Raw genomic sequence first — 26,497 nt, forward strand, 5'->3', positions numbered from 1 at the left:
GTGGGAATACTAGCCTTCTTGCTTTTAAAAAGAGAAAAAAAAGTTTGCTCTTTTCCCAATTTGTATATACACTCCTGTATATTAGCAAAAATAAATTTTATAAATCAATCAATAAACATATTCACTGTGGGTTTTAGACATGGTGTTTGAGAGACCTGTTTTAATACAAATACCAAACCTAAAATACAGCTGCTTACCATGAGAACATGGAAGGATTCTGAGTTTGTCTCCATCCTCATATTCATCCAGACAAATGGCACATACATCGTATTCATCTCCTGGAGCACATAATTGAGAATCAGTTTAACTTTAAAAGATTTGCAACAGACCTTTTCAAACACATGCATACAGGTTCTCTTCATTAGTTTCACAGGTTGAAGAAACTATTACTCTTCCCTGTCCATGCAAGGGACAGGTTCTTTGAAGCTATATAGTTGACTGCTATATTTCTTTCCTTATTAGGACTATAGCTCATTCACTTTCCCTTCAGGTTAATAAAAAGGTTTTAAACTGTGTGAAGTGCTATCTCTATAATATTGTATCATTCTTATTAAAAGATAAAAGGATTAAAATATAGGATTCACTTTACTATACAGGTATTAATAAGTTATTGAGAAAACTTAGGCAGAAAAATAGCAACAATGACAACTGGGTAAAAAAGCAGAATAATCATCAAGAATGGTAATCTAGTCACAGGAGAAAGCTTACATTATTTTGTAATTCAAAACCTCACAAATAAGATATACATTACTGACAGTACTGACATTATGTATACTGTTGAGATACATTATATGACCAAAATATAAACACTTTTTAGAAGTCAATTTATTCCTGTTTCATTTTTATCAAGGGCTTTACAACATGGTCCTTTCATCAATCCAAATGGTTCTTTCCAGTTTCCTGGAAGACACTGGCCCTCTAAAGTTTGCAGTTACACCAGCAGCTTATGTCCTTGTGGTCCTTCCCAGTCTCTCCTGTACTGGGAAGCCCAGAACTGGACACAGTACTCCAGATATGGCCTTACTAGTGCTGGCCTTATTCTTATTCCATCTTTGTTTCCTTAGCTTCAGAAACTTAAGTCCAACAGCCTTCAGCCTTACCAACATCTGGTACAACTACTGGAGCTAGAAAACCTCAGGAAATTCAGCAGAACTTACTCCACAAATGTACATTGACAATGTGTGTGCATGTGTGTTTCTCAAGATAGTTGAAGGCTCTTGCTCTTTAGCTTAATTCTTCAAAGGTGGCACAATATCCTGAATAACAACATTGCTTGCAGATCTCTCAGTGTCATACATATATAATGCTTTTCACGGTTATACAGCAGGTATTTTTGTTGGCAAAGGGGTGGAGAAACTGGTGAAGAGAACAGCGTAGAGATGTTGGCAAAAGACGAAAGAGTAGAAAGCAGAACAAATACAAATCCATGCTATGTTTCTTAAATTTAAAGCATCTCCCTGAACACATATGGATTCAAAAACATCTCTCTCTCCAGGCAAGGACAGAAAGTCTTGAACCTTTTGGTGCCTTCCTTGCCCCCCTGAATCTAGGATTCTCTTCTGTGAAGTATATACATGCTCAACAGAAGGGGAGGAGAGTGCCCTTTCCAGAGTGGCCCATAATATAAATTAGGGCACTTAATGAAGGATAAACTATGTAAATAAACAGAAAACAGGATCAAATACAGCATGGTCATAGTAAAGGTAGACAATGCCTTTGCAAACTGATTTCTAGAAGTAAGAAATAAAGCACATCTTATCTATGTGGACTTAGGTATAACTTTCAGTAAAGTTCTGTGTGAGAAATGATTGCTCCTAGTCAGTAAGATTAGCAAGGATTAGTAGAGGGAGCTGAATAAATGGAAGTTGCTACTGGTGGTGTTGGAAGAAGTTCATTAGGCTGGAGGAGAGTTATCGGTACTGTTGTTTTTACAAGATTGCTTTGGAACAATATTGATACAAAAACAAGGAGTATATCAATTATACATATATGAGACAATTAAATAGGCATCATCAAGGGGGTAACCGAGATAGCACAGAAAAATCTGTAAATCTGGAATAATGGTACATGAATGAAATTCAGTACTATAACATGGAAGTGCATCCATTTAGGGATTACATCCTTGGGAATTTTTAGCTGAGATTTCACCAGTTATAAAAAATTGAGAAGAAACAGAGTGTACTGGTTGATCACTACAGTGTTCCTAATGTGATACAACTGGGAAAAAGAAAAATGCAACAGTAGGAAGCATCAAGAGTAGTCTTCCCAGAAGCAGTAAGTACTGTTCAGGAGTCTCTAATGTGGCCACCCGTATCCTCGAAAGATTAATTCAAACAGAAACAAAGAAAGAATATTATGATCACAGAGAAACTATCATGCAAGGGGAAAAAAAAAAAGCCTGATAATTTTAATCTAACAGTCTGAAGGCTGAAAGGGTATTCAGCTTTCTCTGTAAACAACACAGAGAAGCAATACCATGGACAGAGAAAAGAGAGAAGCTGGCGGGGGGGGGCAGGTAAGAAAAAAGAGCTACCATCTGACCAGGAATCATTAGGTTGGAAGTGAAAAGAAAACTTGACCATTGGAGCAGTGATATTCTGAACTAGTCTTTCAGGACCATCAGAAGGTAATCATGGTAAAGGGCCAAACCTCCCCCCTTCCCCAAACCTAGTTCTAGGTCAAGGCTTTAGATATGTGACACAGGAAGTTCCTAAGAGAACAGCATCTGGAAGGAGATGGAAATGGACATCTTAATCCTAGAAGACAATGGAGGGAACTGAACCTAGATCCCCCAATTTCTGACTAAGACTGCCAATTACTAGGCTATATTATTAAAGGTGAGTAGTGCAAAGTACATCTTTTAAAATAAAGAGGTAGCTACATTTCATTTTGTAAAGAGTTGTATTTCATTATATGTCTTGTGAATACTTACCTCATCAAGCCCTGAGAGGGACTTAAGCAGTGAAAGGGTCCCTGTCACTGTTTGGATCCCTTGCTTTGACATGAGCTGGGTTGGGTATCTGCTCAGCTCTGTCAAGGCTGGAAAAGTTCTGGCCATGTACACAAAGCCACTGTATCTGCAAAAGTTGGTTAGCTCTTCTTTCATGCGCCTCTTGCAACTTAGACACATCCAATGCTGCTACAAACTATTTCCAGATAGTACTTTTCCTATTATGCCATTAGCACTTTTTTTAGGCAACTGAACCTTACTGTCTTAACACTGTCCAGTACTGCATCGTCTCTTCACAAGCAGCTGCTTGCTAGGGCTGCTCACTCTGCTGACCATGAAGCGTTCTTTAGATGCCCAAACTACAGGGTACCAGAAAAAAGTTAGTCTGGCCCAGCCCGCCTCTCTCCCTGTTAAGTCCTCCCTCTCACACAGCTAGAAGGACATGTGCCAGCAGACTAAACTGCAAGCTTTTCTATCACTTGACTAACACGTTTGGCTGAGGGACTGGACAGTTACAGGGTCAAATGATCCAATGTGTATTTGTACATCCTATCATAAGGGCAGTCATCTGCTCAACATGTGGTGCTAGGGTGCCTGCATCCTGGTTATACACTTTGTGATAAGGAAAGGGACCAGTGATAGTGCTGGAAAAAAAGATTATGTCACTATGTCACTCTCTCTGCATATTTTGGCTAAGTATTCGTAATAGCAGCCCTAGCTCACTAAGTCTGCCTGTTCCCAATCTGTACCGTCTTCACAGCTGCTTCTTAATTTCCCAGTGCTCAGCAGTTTACATTTTCACCATCTTCAGGGCTAGCTAAGATCCTGAGTTTTACCATATAGCAGAGGAGCTAGGGAAGAAAGATGTAGATCCCATCAGAAAGAGTATGTGCAGAGAAGGTTCACTCTCTCATATACCAAAATACAAATGGGAAAAGGCATACAGCAAGGCAGAGACCCTTGTAAGAGAAATGAGGCTCCTGGGATCTTGTCACCTCAAGGTAAAAGAAAGAAGGGTTGAGACGGCGTATGTTGTTCCCAGTGCCCCTCAGGGCAGCTCTCCCCATCTCCTTCCAACCTCTTCCGGTTCCTTTCAAATTCCACCTAACCCGAGCCCCTCCATCCCACCAGTGTTACCTCATCAGTCACCCTCACAACTCAATTCTCTACTCCTGTTCCCCACAGTGTCACCTTTACCCTCTCCCAGTAAACTTCTGTCAAGTCTTTTCTGGACTATCTGCTGCACATCACTCTGAAGTTTGATATTGGAGATGTCAGATTTAAGTGCATAAGACTGACATGTGCTAGGGCTAGAGTTAATAGCCACAACAAGAATCTCTTACATACTTAGTTCATCTTTCAACATACACATATCACACATGGTAATCTGTGACACAACACTGTTTAGCACAAATTTAGATTTTTTTTTTCATGACAATTTCCATATTACTTCCCAAAGCACTGTCCAGATTACATACATGAGACTGAGATCAACTGGGGACAAATCAGAGCCATAGTTCATGCTCCAAGCTTGTTCAAAAGACTTGATATAATACACAAGTTGTCAAAGTGTTGTTTTGGGGAAAAGGTGGAAATAATGGGGCAGATTCGATAATGTGTAGCTACAGTAGGCCCACTTTCGGGTCATGAGCTTACCCTACGTCATCAAGAAGCCTGCAAATGAAGGAAGCAGATTTTGCATTACTCAGAAGAAATGTCCTTTCAACACAAAAGCTCAAACAGTACAGAGCTTTCCCTTTACTGTAATGAAATTACATGGCAGGAGAGAATTTCTGGAAACTCAGCTCAAAATTTGTTTTCGTACCATGCTGCTAAACCCAATGCTTTTCTACAGATGGCAAAATTAGCTACATTAGGTACTGAGAGTCAGTTTTCAAAGAAAAAATTATTTTTCATATGCAACTCAGCAAGGTTGTTCTATATCTGTTTAGTATCTGTAAGAAGAATAAGTACATCACAGTAGGAAAATTAAAGAGCTGTGCACCAGCAACAAAGGAGCTGAGCTTTCCAAGGAAGCTGCAAAAAGCTAACAGAAATAACACCGGTGACTCATCAGTGAGGTAGAGGCACAATAGATTAATAGCTATTGTCAGCTCAAATTTCGAGTATTAGATGAAACTCTTTTCGGGGAAAGAGAATCAGCAAAATGAAGTTGTTCAGTGACAGAAAAGAGGCAAAGATGTACTACTTTTCTGTTTATGTGTTCAGAATAAGATAATTAATAAATAAAGCACAAATATTAAAAATTCAAGACTTAAAGTTCTAAAAAGCAACTTGACCAGGATTTTTCATTAACTGTGTAACAATATACTTTGCCGAGAAAAATAAAAAAAATCTTAAGCATTTTTAATTCCAAAATGCAGAAAACTGTCAGTCAAATAAGTGCAGTGTAACAGCTTTTCCCATTTAGTCTGTGAACAATCTTTAACTCACATGATTAGTCTTGATCATCTTTAAATACTTTAAATACTTTTTTAAAATACTTTAAATACTTTTTAAAAATACTTTTAAATACATCTTTAAATACTTTTAAAAAAAAAATCATTAAAAACAAACTGAAGAATTACAATAGTAGCCTAATAGCATTCATACATTCATACAGAAGGAACTGTAGCTTCAGCTTTTAAGTAAGGACATGGTTTATATTCCACATTACCAGAATAGAAGGCAAGTACTCCTCTGCGTTAATTCAGGATTTCTCCAAGCCTTCTTTTTCAGATGTTAACAAAAGTGAGCTAAGAACCGAGCCAACTCATTAACAATCAGGCTGTTTAATTTATCTGAATTCATGTTTAGCTGCTTTATTAGCAAGTGCCTTTTGCATCATTCCAATGTCGAAATACCATTGACTATGATGTAAAAAATCAAAAACACACAGGATTGATTTTTGTAGTTCAGAGAATTATTCTACTATAGAATCCCATATTGTTATGCACACAATTCTTTGAAGTCTATAGCAACTAACATTCTGTAGACTTAAAAATTTTCAGTATAAAGCATGTTCACGGAAATAGTTCTATTCTGGGCTTTTCTAAAGGTGCTGTCAATTTTTTTAAAAATACATACAACACCTGGTGATGTTTATCTAGAATCTCTCTTTTACAGGGTGGAAAATATGGAATAGGATCTTACACGGGATCATGACTGTCATGTGTTGCTGTTCTGCTAAGATGATTTTTTTTTTTTAAGGACTTCAATATGTCAAAAGTACTACACACAAAATTGAAACTTAGAGATTAAAATACATTAGAGATTAAAATAGAAGGAACATATAGCATATGAAGGGCTATCCATTGTGGTACTAGGTATATATTTGGAAGGTGCTAAGGGAAGCCTACTTGCATACAATTCTTTTCTTGCCTCATTCATAAGGCTTGCTCTTACATTCCCTGTGCAACTGGAACTCCCCAAATAAGCAAAGGAATGCAAAATGAGCCCTCTCATTTTACCAAAATATTGGTTACACTTGATTTCTCATATTTTATGATAGCCATGACAGAATTTCTACTGAATCTATCTTTCGCCTGTGCCTAACACTTCCACTTTATAAGGAAAAAACAGAACAAAAACTTCTAACCTTCCTCCCTTCCAAAGGTGTAAAAACAACAAAATATTTTAAATACTACTCAATTATATAGCAGATATGAAACCAAGGCACATAAGATACTCTTAGAAGGCAAGTTCTTCACATCATTAAAAGGATTTCTCTTTAAGGGTGTAAGATAGATGATAAAAACTATTCACACCTAGGCAATAATAGACTGATCTCTAATGCAGTAAGGTCTCGTGTTACCTACTACCTGACTTCTGCATTATTATAGATAACACTAAATAAACCAGCCAGCCAGCAGTATGGTACAATTAACGAAGACACAGCAACTTGTTTAAATTACAGGTTTGCTAAAGCTAGTGGTTTGACAGGGAAAAAGGAAGGGAGGCAAGACTGCAGAGATAAGTGAAGGAGCACATCTGCAATGTGCTTCTCTATCAGCAAAGGTAAATTAGGAGATTAGTACATATGCATGAATTACATTGCTTTCATTACAGATTTTTTTTTTAAAAGAAAAGCAATAAAAGGAAGATTAATGAAAAAAAATCATAGTATTAATGTTGCACTGCGCTATCAAGTATTCAATTTCTGCAAGAGCACTGCAAAGTAGTAAATAGCCTCAATCCTACTTTGTAAGGGTGGAAAAGAAGGCGGACAGAGATTATAATTATTTTATCTTGGCACGCAGTAAATCAGAGTAGAAGTTGCAACTCAGGACCACCCAGTTCATTGGTCTATTCTCCAAATTACAGAAATCCATGATTCAAACCAAATTCTCATGTTTCCCAAAAGACAAATTCCAAGGGCTTCTGTGGTGGCACAAAAAGTCTGTGAAATGTGGTTCATGTTATTTTTATTAATATGTATTATTCAACACATAGGCAAAGCTGATGACCACCACTGGAAAATAATACTGCTGTAATTTGGCATTTCAAAAAATAAGCACAGTGGACATGAGAACCACTCATAAACATAGTTTTCCTGATAGTTACTATACAACAACTGGAGAAGATAAAGCAAAAGCAGGAGAGAGAAAAAAAAAAAACTTCATGGGCAGATAGGAAAAGTCAGAGAAACTAAATGGAGTGCATCACTGCCAAATCTACATCACTGAAGTACGAGTTTTTGTCTAATGTAACACAGTGAAGTATTTCAGCTATAGCTTTTTTAAAAAGTGACTTCCTCTTTTGCTATGACATTCCTTCTCTCCATTGTTTCTATTAGTCAAACTATGTTTATGGATCAGTTATAATTAGCATATTATTATCATGTTCAACACAGAAATGAATGTTGATCATCAGTCAGTCCTGTCAAGGGCATCATGTCCCAGAGAAAAAAAACCAAACATCCAAATAATACCGCTGTTTTTCCCCCCCACTAGTCATTCAACATGTATAAGAAAGTCCTGAAAAATGATAGCACACTATTCTTGAGTAGGCTTATCTCACTAAGGCATCCCCTGGCAAAGGAACAGCGCATTCAGAAAAAAATGACGCAGTGGTAAAGTGGTAAAGCATCACATCCATTTCTAGGCTAGTTAAATACAGATAAAGTTTTCTCAACAAGGCCGATGCTGAAGTTCTCAAATGTGGAGGCCACAGATCTATCTGACAGCATATTGGCTAACTGCAACAAAGATGCTTCTCTCACTCTTGTCAAGGCCATGTATCCCAGCCTACCTTACCCAACTTCACAGCCCCATCTTTCATTGCACAGTGATTTGCAACAAGCCCTCAGCCCAGCTGCTTCACCTGCACCCACTGGATCCATCAACTGCAGTCCATCTGCTACACTTCTCCAACAGACCACCACACAAATTAACTAACACTATTACCCAGATTCTTGCTCTCATTGTGGCTTGGGGAAAGGAGGCAACCCCATGCAGCAGCCAGGACCAGAAACGCCAGCCCTCCTCAGCACTGAGACCTGTAAGATTTCACTGCGAATCCTGGAGCCTCCTTGACTAGTCTCCAAGTTAGTTTCACCTCCATGACTACATGCCCCCCAAAGAACAGAAGATTTAATTTTTAAAACGGACATTTTGCAGACATCTTTTTCTCAAATACCCATTACTGTATGTTAGAAGCTGGCTCAGAACCACCAAAAATCAGGAAGAAAAAGGAAGTATGGAAACTGCTGAAAAATAATGTATCTTGCTTAAATAAACTCTGTGTGAGAAGTCTTCAGTAAGCAAAATTATCTTCTAACTACTTGGCACACACAAATTAAAAAAATACATTTTCAGAAACACAGAATTACCCATCCACATATATGTGTACTTGTGAACAATGAAAAAGGCAAAAATAAAACTGCCAAGACTTTGGTAGGCCTCTTGATTTGTTTTCTCTGTTAGACTGTAACTGTACTGTGCAATCAAGCAGATGAGTCAGTAATGAACAGTAATTAGATCAGTTATAATCCCATTTGGGGGGGGGGGGATCAATTTAGGAATACATAGTAAACTGCAGAACTGCACTTACTCTGGAGCAGATTTTTAAAAGGCATTGAGATACATCTATTTCCCACTATTGCTCAATCATATGTATCAATCTGCATATAGAGATACGTACACAAAAATTCAATACACATGATACTTAAATATATGTATTTGCTTAAAATGACACATACTCTTACAGCTTATTATTTGTCACATGTTGGGGCTTTTTTCCGTGTGTACATAAAGCATTTCAAAGCTGACTGTCTAAAGTCAAGCTCTTCTTTCACATTTAAACACCTAACCGAACAGCTCCATTTTTAGAAGTCTTGTGGATGCAGCAACTCCCAAATTCTGGATTCTTTATCAGGTATCTAACCACTCATTTAGGATCCTAACTTTCGACACTCAATGTAGAAAAAAATTGCTTTGTTCATTTTTAATTCCTTAATAATACGCCCTCACATCTCTCTTTCACATTCTATCTTCACTAAATTTATGATATTTCTTTTCTACAGGAGTGAGAGGTTACATTGTAATTTCATTGCAGTTAAGATCCAAGAATCTTTACAGTCTTGGCATAGATTCCATTTCAGTGTAAAGTTAAGCTAGCTTGGAAATAGTATTATATATTTCTGAAAACAAATTCTACATTTTCTCTAAGCTATTATTCTTCAGAATATTCAAATTTGCTAATGATCACATTACAGGCACATTAAATGGATTTGTCTTTCTCGCTGTGTTCACTTTTGATATAAAGACATCATACAAAAGATATCAACTCCCACTGATTTTTGTATGATCAAAACATAATCCATTTTCTATGGAACCACAACACAACAACTGCCCCAAAACTCTTTCCGTGTAGAAAACGGATTTTGATGTAGCATACGTTGCCTTCTGTGGAATTATTCAAAGGTGAGGCCTGTTGATTAGGACTTTGCAAAGATAGTCAATGCCACATCTTTTGTTATGGCACTCTACTCATTACAGAAATGCTAAGTGCGTGATCTAAAGCCTACTGAAATCAGTAAAAAATTCCCATGCATTACAGTGGTATTTGACTCAAAACCTATTTAGAGATGATTCATGTATTTTCTGTATTAACAACTCTTTAGGTATGTCAGAGTCCAATCACCCCTACAGAACAATCATCTTCAGTACATCATCGTTTGTCTATCAACCTACTAAATTCTAGAAATCCACTAAAGCCAGCTTTCCCTTAAAAACCCTTTCACAGTACAGTGAAACCATTTATTAGGCAGTGATTCATGATACACAAAGCAGTGCAAGAAAGAGAAGAACCAGTACCTACGGTGTCTTAGCTTCAGTATTTGGCTAATGTTTCAATACAAACAGATTTTTAAGAAAACACTGGAGACAAAAGAAAATCCAGCATTCCTAAAAACAGGATTATAGTCCACAGGAGTTACTTTCATCTATCCTTCCAAAGCAAAAGGTAAGATTGTTTGGATATATCATCAAGAAGACTGAAGTGAATGGATTTCACAATAATGTCTTGAGAAATCCTACCTTTCATAAAGCAGCATGAAGCAATACATTTTTATTGTAATTGCCAAAGGTAATATACTGCAAGTACTGGGTCAAATTTTGTCACACTTTTATTTCCTTTTTTTTTTTTCCTCTGTGAGGCTGACTAACATCCTATAAATACTGTATCCGCTCAAATCAAACACCTGCTTTGCACAAAGTGAGAGCAATCTCATTAATAATGCAGGCTGGCTTTATCAAGGGCAAAGAACAGTAAGTGCTTCTATCCTTGAATCAAGGCATATCCCCTAAAATGGTCTTTGTGCCTCGGCAAATACATTCTCTGTTGACACTTGTTATGCAGTAATCAATCATTTCAATGAAGTGAATATTTTTCCACCTTTTCTTCTCATACCTTGCAATAGCTTGTATGAATGAAGAATCACATGGTAAAATGGTAACACATTTAAAAAACAAAATGGAGAAGAAAAGTAGTAGATTTTTTTCTACTTTTAAGGAGTAGACTTAACAGAGTCTCCAACAGAGAAGGACTTAAGGCAGCTTTTCTATTTCATTGAATAAAGTAACTTACAACAGCTTTATTTCTCATCTTGTCATTAGATCTCGCATAAAATTAATCACTCCAAAGAATCACAACAGCAAGTATTTTGGCATTAAATTTGAATTGCTCTTGCCCTTACAGAAGTATTGTGATTGAATGAAAGGACCACTCCTCTGGAAAAGCAGATAAATTATATCCACAAGATAGTTTTGTTTTTATAGTCTCTACAATGTCAGGCAACTTATGTTTATTTATCGGTTCCCACACAAATAATCATAGAATAGTTTGGGTTGGAAGGGACCTTTAAAGGTCATCTAGTCCAACCCCCCTGCTGTGGGCAGGGACATCTTCAGCTAGATCAGGTTGCTCAGAGCCCTGTCCAACCTGACCTTGAGTGTCCCCAGGGATGGGGCATCGACCACCTCTCTGGGCAACCTGTTCCAGTGTTTCACCACCCTCATCGTAAAAAATTTCATCCTTATATCTAGCCTGAATCTACCCTATTTTAGTTTAAAACCATTACCCCTTGTCCCGTCGCAACAGACCCTACTAAAAAGTCTGTCCTCATTTTTCTTATAAGTCCCCTTTAAGTACTCAAAGGCCGCAATAAGGTCTCCTCAGAGCCCTCCCTTCTCCAGGCTGAACAACCCCAACTCTCTCAGCCTGTCCTCATAGGAAAGGGGTTCCATCCCTCTGACCATTTTCGTGGCCTCCTCTGGACCCGCTCCAGCAGGCCCATGTCTTTCTTGTACTGAGGACTCCAGAGCTGGCCACAGCACTGCAGGTGGGAGTTCCAAATAATGGAAATAATGCACCACGGTGACTGACTGCTGTGGTCACTGTTAATGAGAGCACAACAAGGAAGTTTTGTGGAATTTCTGTACTGATTTTGTGGTATATTAAGCAACATTTTAATTCTCAGCCACAGTCTGCATATGGTGTCCGCTCTGCTTCCATTAAAGAAATGTTAGAACTCCTCTATTTTGGTGAGAACAGGGTCAAGTCAAATTTTTTGTGCGCTTTCACTCCAAACTCTATCATCTATTTCAAATGTACTCAAAATAATCTCCAAAATTACAAACGCCCTCAATTTAGAGGTTTTTTTTCTGTGTTAAGAACAATGGGGTCCAATTAATTAGACAAAGAATGATCCACTTGCCTTTCTTAAATTTATGTACAGGAAGTTTCTTAAGCTGATCCTTCCTAAGCCGATTCCTTCTTGCTCTGTGTCTGTCTTGCACAAATTTTGTGATCTGGAAACAGACATAAGTAAGACAACAAGAACAGTAAGTTAAAACAATAAAAGAACAATAAGAGTTTTGACTCATGAGTCTTCAGAGTAAGTTAGTCAAAAGGGAACCCCAGCTCAAACTGAATCACCTCTTCCCTTGCCTGGACTCAAGCATAAGGCCAAACAAGCCTAAAGGATGTTCTCTATGACCGTGGCACTTGAAACTGAAAATGCGCAAGCTTTTTTTGGAAAAGAAAGAGAAAAAAAAATTATGTCCATACTATATAAAGTAACGGCCATCGCTGTAATCCTTTACTGAGGCCCATGTACAGTGGGATGGCACATTTCAGAGCAAAACACAATGCATTAAGTTTGACTGGTTTTGCTTACACTTTTAGATTATTACAGCTCTTTTAGAGGATTATTCCCATGTTCATCAGAACTGTTTTCATAGTATCTAGATGTAGTTTGGGGAGGAGTAAAGGGGTTACTTCAAGCCATAGTTACTTGCTGTCTTCAACTATACTAAAGATTCTGTTTCCATTTTCTTAATAGTCCCTAATGCTATTTCTGTTCAGTTTCTAATTCTAGCATCTGTGATATGACATTCTTTTTCAAATATGATGACAAACAAAGAAACAAAAAAATGGCCTTAACCAAAGTATACACACTAACAAGTCTTTTGAAATTTGCAGAGGTGCTCTACACCTACCTACGCTGTGGATAAGGTAAACACCGAGAAAGTATTAATATTATAAACAGCAATAATACCTCTCACTTTAGGAATCCCTGAAAGGCATTGATATACTTCACAACAGATTATTTTTTTAGAAGTATGAATGTATCTATATTATGGACACATATTATTAGGACTATTTGAAACTGTAATTGGTTTTGGCAAACTAAAATTTATTTATCCTTCTGCATCACACCTGGCTTCACTTTTTATGCATATTTGGATCTAAACTGTTCATTCAGATTCTTTTTACCCCAGTTAAACAATGAGCTGTATGCATAAACTGCAGTTTTTCTACTGTAATTCAGATACTTAGTAACAATCAGAGAATCTCACATTCATTTCTCAGTTAAAAACAAGATTTCCTGAAAGAAGCAGGGCAGAAACCACAACTGGATTTGGTCCTCATTCAACCTGGAACCTCCCTGGGATCAAGTTCACTGCACCAATTAATTGTCCAGAGCCCTAATCTATCAAGATCTCTCTGTTAAGGCCTCTCTACACTCAATGGAATCAACGTCTCCTGATTTAGTATTGTTGGCAAACGTACTTAGTGTGCACTCAACTCTGTGTCCAGGTCATTGATAGAAACATTGAAAAGAACTGGCCGTGAAGTTGAACCCTGATGAACACCACTAATGACTGGCTGCCAGCCAGACGTTACCCCATTTACTACACCTCTTTCAGCCTAACCCTTCAGCCAATTGTTCACCCATCATATTGTGTTCATGTCAGGCATTTTGTCCAGAAGGATACTGTAAAAGACAGTATCAAAAGCTTTGCTTAAAAAAAAAAAAAAAAAAAACAACCAAAACCAAACAAACCAAAAAACCACAACCCCATACATCCACTGCCTTCCCTTCGACCACTAGGTGGGTAATCTTGTTATAAAAGGATATTAAGTTAGTAAGGACTGACCTTCCCTTCATGAACCCATGTTAGCTTCGACTGATGACCGCATTGTCTTTCAAGTGTTTTTTAATAACTCCCAGAAGAATTTTCTCCATAATTTTACCAGGCAATGAAGTGAGACTGACTTCAGTCAGTCTGAGGCCTATAATTACCAGGGTCTTCCTTTTTCATCTTCTTGAAAACAGGGCAAATAGCATTTGCTAGGTTTGAGTCAACTGGGACCTCTCCAAATTCCCAAGATTGTTGACAAATAACTGAAAGAGGTCTCAAAGTAACGTCGGTCAACTCTTTCGGTACCCTGGGATGAACCCCATTGGGCCCCACAGACTTATGTGCATTCAGTTGCAGCAGCAAATCCCGTAAAAGTTCAAAGTCAGCTGGGAGTTTATCACTCCCCCAGTCACGGTCCTCCAACCCAGGGCTCCGGGGGTCCCAGGGCCCATCATTGGTATTAAAAAAGACAACATCATCGACTTTATTAGCTTTTCCTCTAATCTTTACCCAGAGGCTCTCAGCCATTTCCTCCTCAACTGCAAGTGCTGTACAGACCAACTCTTCCTTTACAGAGTTACCCCTCCGCCTCGCCTGTCCTGCCTATCTCTCCCGAAGAGCCTGTAACTGTCCATCACAGCACTCCAATCACAGGACTCTTCCCACTAAGTCTCACTTATGCCAATGATGTTGTAGCTCTGGGAGTAAACCAAAGCTTCTAGCTCCTCTTGTTTATTCCTCATACTGCATGCGTTAGTGTACACACATTTCAAATATGCCCCAGGGTACTCATATGTCATGGAGCAGAGTGAAGGCCCTCATCCCTCAAACATCGTCATGCTGCCCCATAGGTTATCACTTTATCCTGTTTCCCCTTCGAACCTGTACTACACTCCGGAAAACGCTTTCAAATACCTCTCCGCTTTTTTTCTCTCACAGTTTAACATGAGCTGTGTAGATGGATTTTGGCATTTCCAACATTATACAACCTCTTTCCAAAACCCGCCAAACATCTGTCCCAAATACATAGTATAGGTAACCCTGACTTGCAGATATACAATACAATTCTCTCCTGGTCTGGTTTTCCTCTACAACATGATTCTAAGACATGGAAAGAACATTCATTTTAGCACTGACTACCTATTGACACTAACAGAAGAGAAATTCAGGTGTCTCAAAGCCTTTGCTTTTATATCTGGGACATATTCTTAAACATAGTTTACAGACATGCCCTTTTTGACATTTCCTCACAGTGCATAAGCAACTGGAGGACGTTTAAATGCCTGAAATTTTGTTCACCAAATGTTTATTTCCCCTTCTCACAGCCAATCCTACCTAACACCTGTTTATTCCTTTTGGATTGTACAGGTGGCTCTTCCCTATATATTTTATTTGGAATCTGAAACTCTAAAATTCACATTAAGTGAAAAATTATTTTAATTCAGAGTATCAGCATGCTGATACAAAAAGATCCAGCTCTTAAAAGGCAAATTTAAAAGAATCAGTATCTATGAAAGACGGTATATTTAGATTGGATATAACGAAGAAGTTTTTATGATGTGGGTGGTGAGACACTGGAACAGGTTGCCCAGAGAAGTTGCGGATGCCTCATCATTGAATGTGTTCAAGGTCAGGTTGGATGGGGCTCTGAGCAACCTGGTCTACTGGAAGATGTCCCTGCCCACGGCGGGGGGTTGTGGACAAGATGATTTTTAAAGGTCCCTTCCAACCCAAACCATTCCGTGACTCTATGGCTCTGCTAAGAGAACTCGCTTATGCCCTAAAGACAAACACTTTACAAATTTGTTTAGCTGACTCCTATAACATTTGTAATGCCACTTTTGATGCAGAAAACTGCTATTTTCATAGTGAGGGAAACATCTGCAATTCTAAGGAGAGGTGGCCTTTCAGCAGGATTAGCCTTGTGTTTGTTACATAACTCTAGTTCCTTGCTAAAGTGATTGGTGCAAATTAGCCTGTAATTTAGTTCATTTCTTGACCTGAAGATGACAGCACTGAAGTCCATAAGGAATTTTTGAAACTAAACTTAACATCACCTAAAACCAAAAGCAGCTGAACTGGTGAAAAACTTTGAGGCAAAATATTAAGAAATATCCTGAGACTAAAAACCATGTCTTTTACTTCTGAATTTCCACAGTGGTGGTTATGGTAAAAGTCAAGCTCACACTCCTCATGATTACAGTCCCCTCTCCTTCTTAGTTTCCTCTTCAGTGATAACCTTCTAAATCCCTCTTTAAATAAGAGACCCCCTAACTATTCTCATTGCCTTTCTCTTCATTCCCTAATTAGTACCTTTCTGAAAAATGACGGAGCAGTGCTCCACACCATATTTTGATAGGATGCAAATCCAGTACTTATGATTTTCAAAATGATACTACAGTCCCTTTCATAGCCGCCTTCATTCCATTTCTTAGATAAACAATATTTTGTTTGAATTTTCAACTTAGGTGCACTATAAGCAGATTATTAGTGAAGCTCAAGTCAGAATATTGATGGTCTCAGAACTACAGATGTTCACAGAATATCATTGCTGGTGACCACTCTCCTTTAGAAATACCATCTCTCCTTATCTCAAACTGCTGACCTTCAGGATACAATGATAAGGCTATACGTTCACCTAATTAATTGAGACAAAGTCCTCTATGATCAAGGTTATCACCAGAAGGTCAGACAAAGCATTGGTGAATTTTACATCGTCTCTAGTTTATCACTTCTGCTTTGTTTTCAGAGAGCTTCTGCAATTTTGATTGTGCCAAATGTGCCCAGGATTGTCAATGAAATACATAACTTGCAGTGCAAAAAACACTAAAACAGAAAGAAATATTTCAAGAAAATGTTATAGAACACTTGATGCATTACTTGATTTTTATCAAAAGGTAAAATAATGAATTGGTCAGAGACTAGCAGAGATTCCAAAAGGTGGGATGCTAAGTATTCTGAAGTAATATATATTCTATTTTACCTTTTATGGGAGACACATGCCCAACTGAGAACCTCTATAGGTAATGTATACGCTGTAAGATATATGCTACATGCTGTAACAGGTTCTGAGCTTGCTGACTGATTACTATACCTGCAGTAGAAAATGGTGAGACCTGCACTGTGGAATAGTGGGACTAACATTTATTAAGTAATACAAGTTTGGTAAGGTGGGACATACTCTCAGTGTACGAGAGCACAAGGACACGTCATTCTTCATGGGACGAAAAAGCAAGCACTTGGGCAGTGGAAGAGTAGCCGTGAGGACAATTCTTTGTAAGTAGTTAGGTGCCAGGTAGAACATCCTAAGGGCTCCTGATACCCTTTGCCAAAATTCCGTACCTGTTTATGGTACTGAGAAAATAAAGGATTACAGGTAAGCATGGTACAGGTATGTACAGTACACAAAGCTTTTGCCATTCCTTAACTGTATCCCTTCATTTAACTTCAGTAAGTGACAATTCTATGATGATTTGGTTGAAAGAAAAAATGTTACCAGAAGAAAGAACTTACCATAAATATGACGATGAGAATAAGACAGATCCCTACTATTATTAGGAAAGGGATTAAGTAGTACTCCAAAGGAAGACTGAACTCTGGGATTAACACAACATGGCCACTGTGGGGAGAAAAAGATAACACTTTCTAAATAGGTTAGAATTTAATGAACAATGAATTAAAGAATAAATACAATGAAAAAAAACACATTAAAATAAAAGGTTATCGCTAGACACACTAAAGGAATACCTGCCTGTGCACAACAACATAGAAAATTCAGCTGATATCCACATAACATAAAGCCAATTAAATAAAAGGATAAAACAATGTTTCTTAGAACATTTTTGGAGTTAAAACTACTTACTGACTTCAATCATAAATAAATCTAAAGCAACCAGGAAAACAACCTCATAGCTGCTTTGATAGCAGAATGAGAAAAATACAACATGACTATCAAAAGATACTGTGAAACCATTCTTATTTGCAAGTATTTTGCCTGATACGGGAGGTTTAGTTTCAAATCATGAAGCATGGTAAAGTGCACCCTTTGTCTTCTGGAGAGTCAATAAATTACAGTACAGTAAATAAAAATCTTCCTAGAGAACCTGACATGGATGCTGGCAACTGGATATCTGAATACTAGTATTTATTGATACTTAAGGAAGTAAAATCCCATTATTATTCTGTTGGCACACGCAGTCAGAAACACCTGAGAAGGTACAATGTATAAAAGTGTTAGTAGTTCTATAACCAGCACTCATGTGGATCCACACTTTACTTATCAAGTAGTGTCATCAGCTTTACTTATCAAGTAGTTTCATCAGCTTTACTTTTCAAGTAGTTCCTTAAGGTGTCTACTTAAGAATGACACAATCTAGTTCTTCTGATTAATTTAGTGAAAGTACATCAGACAGACCTGAAGAAGCAAGATCATTAGATTAATAATACAAAACACACCTCGTTTTCCATCCTATTCAAGGTATATATTTTAACCATCTTGTTCTCGCAATGTTTTTCTTTTTAAAGTTTTAAACTTAAAAGGAGAACAGAAGCAGACCTAATCATGCATCCCATTAGAATTGTCTTAAATGCATCCTGCAGATTCACCTAGCATAGGAAGTTATCTCTGACTTGTTCTAGAACAAGGATGATTTTTTTTTTTAAAAGACTTCAATGAGAACTGACATATATTGTAAAAAGAACACACCCTTAGATCTGAAATACGCATGTTCTCACAAACATTTCTGCGATTCCTAGATCACTAGTTAAACTCATATGTTCAATGCTATATGAAAATGAAAGGAGTAAAATTTGATAAATATATGGTAACCCTCTTGCAGGAAAGCAATTTATACTAATTTTTAAAATGCTTTCTGCCCATTGCTCTCAGGCACAAGGTTTCACCTGGAATACCTACAGCCTCTGTCATCACAACATCCTATTTTAAATCTGTAAATATTAAAAAGAGGCAATGACTTAATGCAAGGAATAAGACAACTGCATGTGAGGTAACTTACCCCTTTTCGTAAGTAAATTCTTCTTTAAGAGAATTAGCTGACGTCTCGCCAATAAAGACAGAAGGAATGTCAATCTTCTTTAAAACCTCAACTGTATAAAAAAATCAGGAAAATAAAACTATTATTACACAGATACTGTATGGCCACTCTTAAGACGTAAGACTTGAACATTATGAGACTATCACAATGTGAAGACATATTTTAACATAATGACATACAGACTGATGCACATGCATGCTACATTTTTACGTCATATAAGAAGTGGTATTATTTGTCCTACTGAATATCTAGGGACTCTATTGCAGGTATAGAAATCAAAATTCTTAATGGAATATTTAAAGGAAGCATAAACCCAAAATATTTTGATTAAAAAAAAAAAAAGAGGCATCATCAGAGTAAGTTTAATCAGAACATCATTCTTACTCAGAGACTTGATAAAGTCACACAACTCCATTGATTTCCAGAATTTCTGGCAACTTATATAATTTATATAAGTATATATCTGGTACTGCAAATTTTAATTCATCTTTCTTTCCTCCTTTTCACCCTAAACATAAATGAACACAATGGAAACAGCTGTGGCTAGAAAAGGTCAAAAAGAAGAAAGAAGAGAATGAACAAATCCCACATCTTTATTTCCGTCTCAAGAAACTGGATGGAACTGTCTCCCCCTTCTCTGCTTACTAGTGAAGGCAATAATAAGCTCAAAAGATGCAGCACAAATGAAAAATTATTGAAAGATAAATTCCATATTCTCAAAAACCTTCTCCTTGGCTTGACTTTATATTGATTTGCACCTCTGACTTATGCTTCACATTTAAGGGTCGAAGTATCTTGAGTTTAGTCAGTATCAAAGCATTCAGGTTCCCCGAGGCAAAAGCATACATGGCTTAATGTCACCTCACACTACCCAAGTCTGCATTTGTTGTGAACTTGTTCTACTTGTTTTGATTTCTCAGTGAAACCTGAAAATAAGATTCACACAGGTTGGGAATTCATTAAAACCACTTTTACGTAGCTTTCTGGGCTACTCAGCTGCCACTTAGTTTGCTGAAAGTTCATTTCCTAGTTTACTCAATGGTGTTTCCATTCGGAAAGACTTTTTTTGCTTCCATTTATGTTCTTGTTCTGTATTGAGCAAGCTCAAAAACTGGACAAAATAAAGAAATGCCACAAAGAAAGTCATAACAGCACTAAAGACAAAAAACACATACCATAAACCAACATTTTGACTAGATTACAAGATGTTCTGAACACATTCACTCCATGAAAGGTTAAAATCAGAACAGCTAGCATCAGAATCAATCAGAAAATGGCGCACTGGTCTCTAAACATTCTTTTCCAACTGAAAAAATGAAAATATGTACAAGTAATATGTGTTCATATTAAATTAGAATCCATTTGTCCAAAGGAACAGAAAAATGTACACAACAGTGCAACAACAAAATGGAACCACTAACAAATACTAAAAATTCATATTTTAAAGTTTGATTTTCTTCCAAAGGAGTAGTTTTTTACTTTTCCTGTATTTCTACTTAATTAACAACACATCAGCTATTTTCCACATCAGTCATATAAATCTATCTTATAAATTTAACCATTTAACCCATAACAGTTGAACTAAAATTTAAAGGAAAAATAAAAGAAACACTCAGAGAATGTACAAACTTAATGCCACAAATAATACAGAAGTATACATGTATGTTCTTATACGAACATCTCCCATTTTAAAATGTTAAAAGCAGGAGGATTTCTGGTTGGGGTGGTTTTTTTCTGGTTTGTGTTTTTTTTGTTTGTTTGTTTGTTTGTTTTGGGGTTTTTTTTGTGGTGGTGATGGTTTTGTTGGGTTTGGGTTTTGGGGGGGTTTTTGAGGGTTTTTTTTGAGAGTTCATCATACTACTTTATACTGATTTTAATACTGTACAGTCTAGTGGGTAAAATGATTTTCAAACAGGAGAGAAGTGATACCTGTACTTACTGTCGTTGGATCCCATGCTTATGAGGTCATCAGAATCAACATTGTGAACTATAGCTGCCTTGTATCCAGCTCTCTGTGCATTTAAAACCTGTAAGCCATACAAAATACTTATTAGAACGACTACTGCTTCAAAATACAGTAACCTGTCTGTCCTCTCTAAGACAAGATACACTTTCAGGAAGTTATAAATATTAGCACAACATCATTTGCACTTATAAAACAAGTGTCACCTTTCAAAATAAAATCATATAGTTATTCTTACACTCATGTATGTTATTTTTCCAGAAAAATAATTTAATATTGTCTGCAGACAGTTTTTACATATATTAAAAACAGGATTAAAAACTTTCTATGGGTAGATAAAAATAATATTTAATCATAATTGAAAATAAAGGCACTAACTTACTTTGGTAAACTAGAAATTAGCACTTGATAGCTCATGAAGTCACATGAGTAGCATCTTTTCTGTGCCTTTAGAGATGTGGACATATCTTACTTGACAGCCCAGGTATCAGAAGGTTTCTCATGGAAAAGTACAAAGTTATAAATATGGGTACAAAACTATGAATATATTGTGTATCAGTTACATTTCTGATATATACTGGCTTTTTTGTCAATACAAGCAAAGCCTAAGGTCCATGTAAATGGCATTTGCTGCAGTTAATGTAAACATAACTAAGTTACAACTATTCATCTTAGATAATGCTTCTAATGCATCCACAACAGTTTAAAAACTCATCACAAGATGCACAAAGCACTAGAGAACCTTGAGGAACATTTGGGTTTCATCCTGTATTCAACTTCTGTTAAAAAGTATGTAATAAGCTTGGCTATAGCTGGATAGACTTGCTCTGAATTGAGCTAGTATGGGACATGGTGATAGCTTTTATTTCCACTTAGATGGATGTATTTATTTAAGGAGACTGTAATGCAAATACGTATTTATGTAACGGGCAAACAACCAACCCTTAAGTACAACTGAACAAAAGATCACAACTTTAAATACCTTTGAAACTGGAAAACAGTTGCAGCATTTGGGTATTATGGCATCACAACAGCTTTATTAATCAGTTAACAAATACCAACTACAGCACCACCCTTACAAACAAACATACATACAAACAAATCTTATGGAACCCTGTCCTACACCAATTCACCAAGAAATCACCACCATCTCTCTTTTACAGCAGACTATCATCACCAGACCTGAAAAATCCAGGGGAAAATGCTGGTGCTCTTTTTCAAGACTTCTATCCTCAAAGGTAGGAGAGGTGAAAATAGATGTATATATACACATACATACACACACACATACGTATACATACACATACACACGCACTCCCAACTTCTCTTCTCAAGAGACAAACAATAATGAAGAACATGAGTTGTAAAGCTGGAAAACTTCCACTGATTATTCTAAAAAAAGGTTCTCTAGGTCAAGCTTGAAATATGAAGCCTTCTTGCATGCTGCACAACAGCAAAAATAGGCAAAAAAGAAAAAAAGGCATGAGAATTTTAAATAAAACGGTCAAAAGTAAGACAAGGAAAGAATTAAAAGCACTGAACATCTACATATCTGAGCCTGTGACACAGAATGGCAGTAATGGAGTCATCACGGATAACACACATGACAAATCACCAAGTGTTGAAACTGAAGGAAGGAATACAAAAGTTCATTGAGTGATCTGAGCTTTAAAGCTCCCTGGTTATCACCGGTTCTTAATCTTCATATCCACATAAATGTGCTATGGCAATTAGTGACAGTTTCTATGTAGTATTAATTTTTTTTTGTTTGGTTGTTTTATTTCTTTAACATCATGTCCTGAATAGGTTTTTATTACTGTCCATTAGACATTGAAATATGTCCTTCAGGACAGGTAGTAAATAATTTATATTACTTAAGGAATTATATTACACACTTTTGCCACTCACTTATAACATAGGTCCTTTGTTTAATTATTGGATTATAAAATAATGATGTTTGTGTAAAACCACACAAAAATATGCCTACAAGATATTCAGTTAACACAGGGTTACTAGAGTAAAGAGTGACATCAACACAATCACAGCCAGGCACCTTCTGCACAAGCTACCATGAATGAGCACAGGCTTAACGACACCATCTAGCTGCAAAAAGCAGTAGCATTGCCTGTTCAATTATATTGTGAAGTTGCAACTTCATCCTCGCTCCCCAGGGCCCCAAAACCAAAAACATTCATTGTGCACCAAAACTGAACCATTAACCCATTTTTAAGATATATCTAAGCAGGATGGTACAGCTTCAGAAAGTGATTTCTTACTGCATAGTAACTTTCCACTATAAGAAAATGACAATCAACTCTTTACTCAACAGTTATATGCCTTGAAGTGCCATCAGTTCAGATTCTCTCCCCATATTCCTAACAACTATATTCCAAACAGCAGAACAATGTTATTGGAAAATGCAGACACCTTGAAAAATCCCAATATTTAAGGGGAAAAAAAAAAAAAATCAGTTTTAGATGTGAACATAAATGCATGGTTGGGAGTTTGGCCAACATCACATCACTACAGAAAATATCCATAGTGCATACATAAAATGATGTAATGTTTAATGATGTATTTGCTGGCTTTTGTGCTTAAAGAGGCAGTTTTAATATAGCAGGGTATCATTTACTTAAATTACATATAATCCCAAACCATTCTAATAAGTTTTTCCATACGTAGCACAATTTTACATGATGCTTATTTTGCCCAACAAATCTTTTATGTAGACAGAAAGTATGTGATGCTTCCTACATGATGTCAACAACACATTTCAGAGTCACTAATGACCAGACCCTACATGCAGATTGAGAAAGAAGTTTCGTAATTATGCAGGAGTTGAAAGCACAGCACCACCCTTTCTTGACGAGTCCCTTTCCACACTGGTCACCAACACAAACAGAAGTAAAAATCAGCTATAGCAAGTGAGAAGACACATTGCAAAAGGCTCTCTGCTTCCACTTGCTTCCAGCCTTCACCCTTCTCCTACTGTGATATAATTTTTCCTGTAAGAAATCACTAGATGCTAAGAGAAGATGGAAGGGAAGACGAGATGGTTTCTGGCCTAGTAAAGATTCATACACAATAAAATCAAGAAACAGCTATGCACCTGTATTTGGAGTTTTCAAAGTAAAACAGAAGGAGAGATGGGACTTTCAAATAAACTCCAGTTTTTGTTAAAATCTGCATCCTGTCAGCCAAGGAACTCATATGTAATATAACTCACAGCTCAGTGCATATGCCACTTCCTGGCAGAAACTTCAGAGCAAAATGCTGTAGTACGTATGAAATTATATAATGCAATTTACAATAGTATTAACAACATAATATAAATGTGAATTCACTGGCCAGTGAAAACATAGATACCCATGCTCGCCTTGGAACTTCTGATCCACATTCTACCTTGTTCTTTGTCTAATAAAGAAATGTGTGGGAATCCACTTTTCCAAGGGTATTACGTGAAACATAACCAAAAAATGCTTACAGACAGAGCTAGTGTGACTTAATCCTTAAAGAACTGACCATGGAAATCCCGCAGTGGTGACGTACAAATCTTCCGTTTTCTGCAAGGAACACTCATTAACTGTGTGTGGCAAATCAAGATGTGTAAAATTAAAATACAAGAGTTCACATTCACTAAGCTGATAGCTACGTGGAAAAGCAATTCTGCACATCTTCCCCCTCAGCTAAAGACTCTTGCCTTTAGCTGAGCAGCTTTCCAAAGCTTCTCAGAATCTCAGAATTCTGTCAGCAGCAACAGAGAGATGATTTTTCTGGTTTAGCACCAGAGTAGAAAAGCTGAAAGCTCAGTCATAACGCCGACTTCTTCAACAAAACAAGTTGTTTTCAGCGAACAAGCACTTGCTGTATTTCTGATTAAAAATGTATTCCACTAGAAAAATTCTGATATGTTCCTTTAACAGTGTCTTCAGCAGTAATACTGTCCCATCAATTTAGGGGCAGCAATTAGGCAAAGAGGACATGAAAAAGACAAATAGTCATTTGCCCTTCCTTTTCTTACTAAGCCATATACACACATGGTGACAGGATTCACGGTACAAAATATGCGACATTCCCAAGTTTGATGTGAAGGTAGATTACATGAGCAGTGAGGCTGCCTCTACAGCTGCAATCTACAGTCTGGGTAGAATTTACACATTTAACCACAATATCACATAACTGAACATACCACATACCAGCAAATACGGTTGGGTCTCCTTTTAGTTCATGAAAGTCAAGAACAAATTGAAGAGCCCTGTTTTCCTTAAGACATCCTTTGTTGCCCCATATATCAGGGTCATTTTCAAGAAAACCATATATTCTAGCCAAATACAAATAATCCTAATTTTGTATTTTTAAAATAACACAGAGAATACTCCAGCTTCAGATAAAAATTTTTATAATATAAATACTTCATAATATAACATCTAGCCGTTGTACCCGTTTAAAAACACTCCCATCCTGCCACCTGTGCCTGTTTCTACCTGGCAGTGCACTGTCTCCTCTCACCATCAACCAACTGTGACACTACCATTTTCATGGGGTCTCAGTGTGAGCCACAAGAAGATAATCCAGCTATCAAAACCAAAACCAAATCAGGAAAGCGGCTTGCAGATTTTGGGTGCTTTTATGTTATCTCCATTCCCTAATCTCCCCTGTGATCCCTGGCAGCAAGGAGTCTAACTAGCAAGAAAAGCTGACATTGCTACTGAACACTTTCAATTATAAAACTGCAGCATCTGTCATCCTTATTTGCCACGTAAGCTGGCTCACAAACCGGTAATCTTAAACTAAATCATATTACAATACTGCTGTATCTGCCTGTAGACAATAAAATTCTCCCTTCTCTTCACATCAGTATCTATGCTGCTGTTAGCTATAGATATTTTTCTGAAGCACCAGTAAATTCTGTAAGACCTTGAAACAGGGGAGCGGGGGGAGAATCTTACCTTGATATCAAAGTTGCACTCAAGCCTTCGAATTAACACAATAAAAGCACTGGACGAGTTGTCTTTCAGCGGAGGAGGGGCTATAGGCTCACATGCATTCTCTGGTTTTGAATTTATTAGGAAACCCTAGAAAACAGGAAGAGAAACAGGAGTTTCATTTCTCTTTGTCTTAACAAAAGGGTTGGCAGAGAAGTAGAAGGGAAGAAAACTGTACATTTTCATACAATAGCTAAACAAATTCTTATTATCAACTCAGTCCTATATCATAGCAATATTTCTGCTACATCCCTGACTATTTATTTTGATTCATGAGAATCTTTATGTCTGTAAAGAATTAGAAAGTTAAAAAGAAAATACAGTTTTTCCAATTACATCATCTGAAGTTCGTAACTCAGACTTCACAGTATAATTCAGCATAAAGAGGACTGCGCATACTACATTAATATTGTGGAACTATTATCCTAAGACATATGGAGACTAATCAAGAAAACTGAAGTATAGTAGCCTAAGAAGCACTAACACAAACTCAGTACTTGGCAATTAAAAGGGGAAACCAAAGAAAGTTAAGTGTGTGAAATCAGCTCTGAACTAGCACACAAAATAGCTGGTTTACTATGGTAAGCAAAGACTATAGATCATCAAATCTGCTACAG

General features: G+C 37.1%; 1 protein-coding gene across 10 annotated transcripts in view; it reads right to left on the minus strand.

Annotated features, from left to right (window-relative positions):
* Positions 1-26,497, minus strand: part of RNF13 (ring finger protein 13) — a 47,784-nt gene that overhangs the window by 6,845 nt on the left and 14,442 nt on the right. For 8 of the 10 annotated variants that reach the window (XR_012674750.1, XR_012674747.1, XR_012674749.1 and 5 more), the window contains 7 exons: positions 25,845-25,970; positions 20,872-20,959; positions 18,894-18,984; positions 17,392-17,497; positions 12,168-12,261; positions 11,707-11,847; positions 198-278 (listed from right to left, as the gene is read on the minus strand). Coding sequence is in view for 1 of the 10 variants with exons in the window: in XM_075157581.1 (XP_075013682.1) it covers positions 198-278; positions 12,168-12,261; positions 17,392-17,497; positions 18,894-18,984; positions 20,872-20,959; positions 25,845-25,970 (586 nt within the window). In the remaining 9 variants the exon portion in view is untranslated. Of the gene's footprint in view, positions 1-197; positions 279-11,706; positions 11,848-12,167; positions 12,262-17,391; positions 17,498-18,893; positions 18,985-20,107; positions 20,204-20,871; positions 20,960-25,844; positions 25,971-26,497 lie in introns of those variants that run through there. The other 2 variants (XR_012674751.1, XM_075157581.1) reach the window with 2 other exon arrangements.

Source organism: Calonectris borealis, chromosome 9 (genome assembly GCF_964195595.1).
Source record: "Calonectris borealis chromosome 9, bCalBor7.hap1.2, whole genome shotgun sequence".
Taxonomy (NCBI): Eukaryota; Metazoa; Chordata; class Aves; order Procellariiformes; family Procellariidae; genus Calonectris; species Calonectris borealis.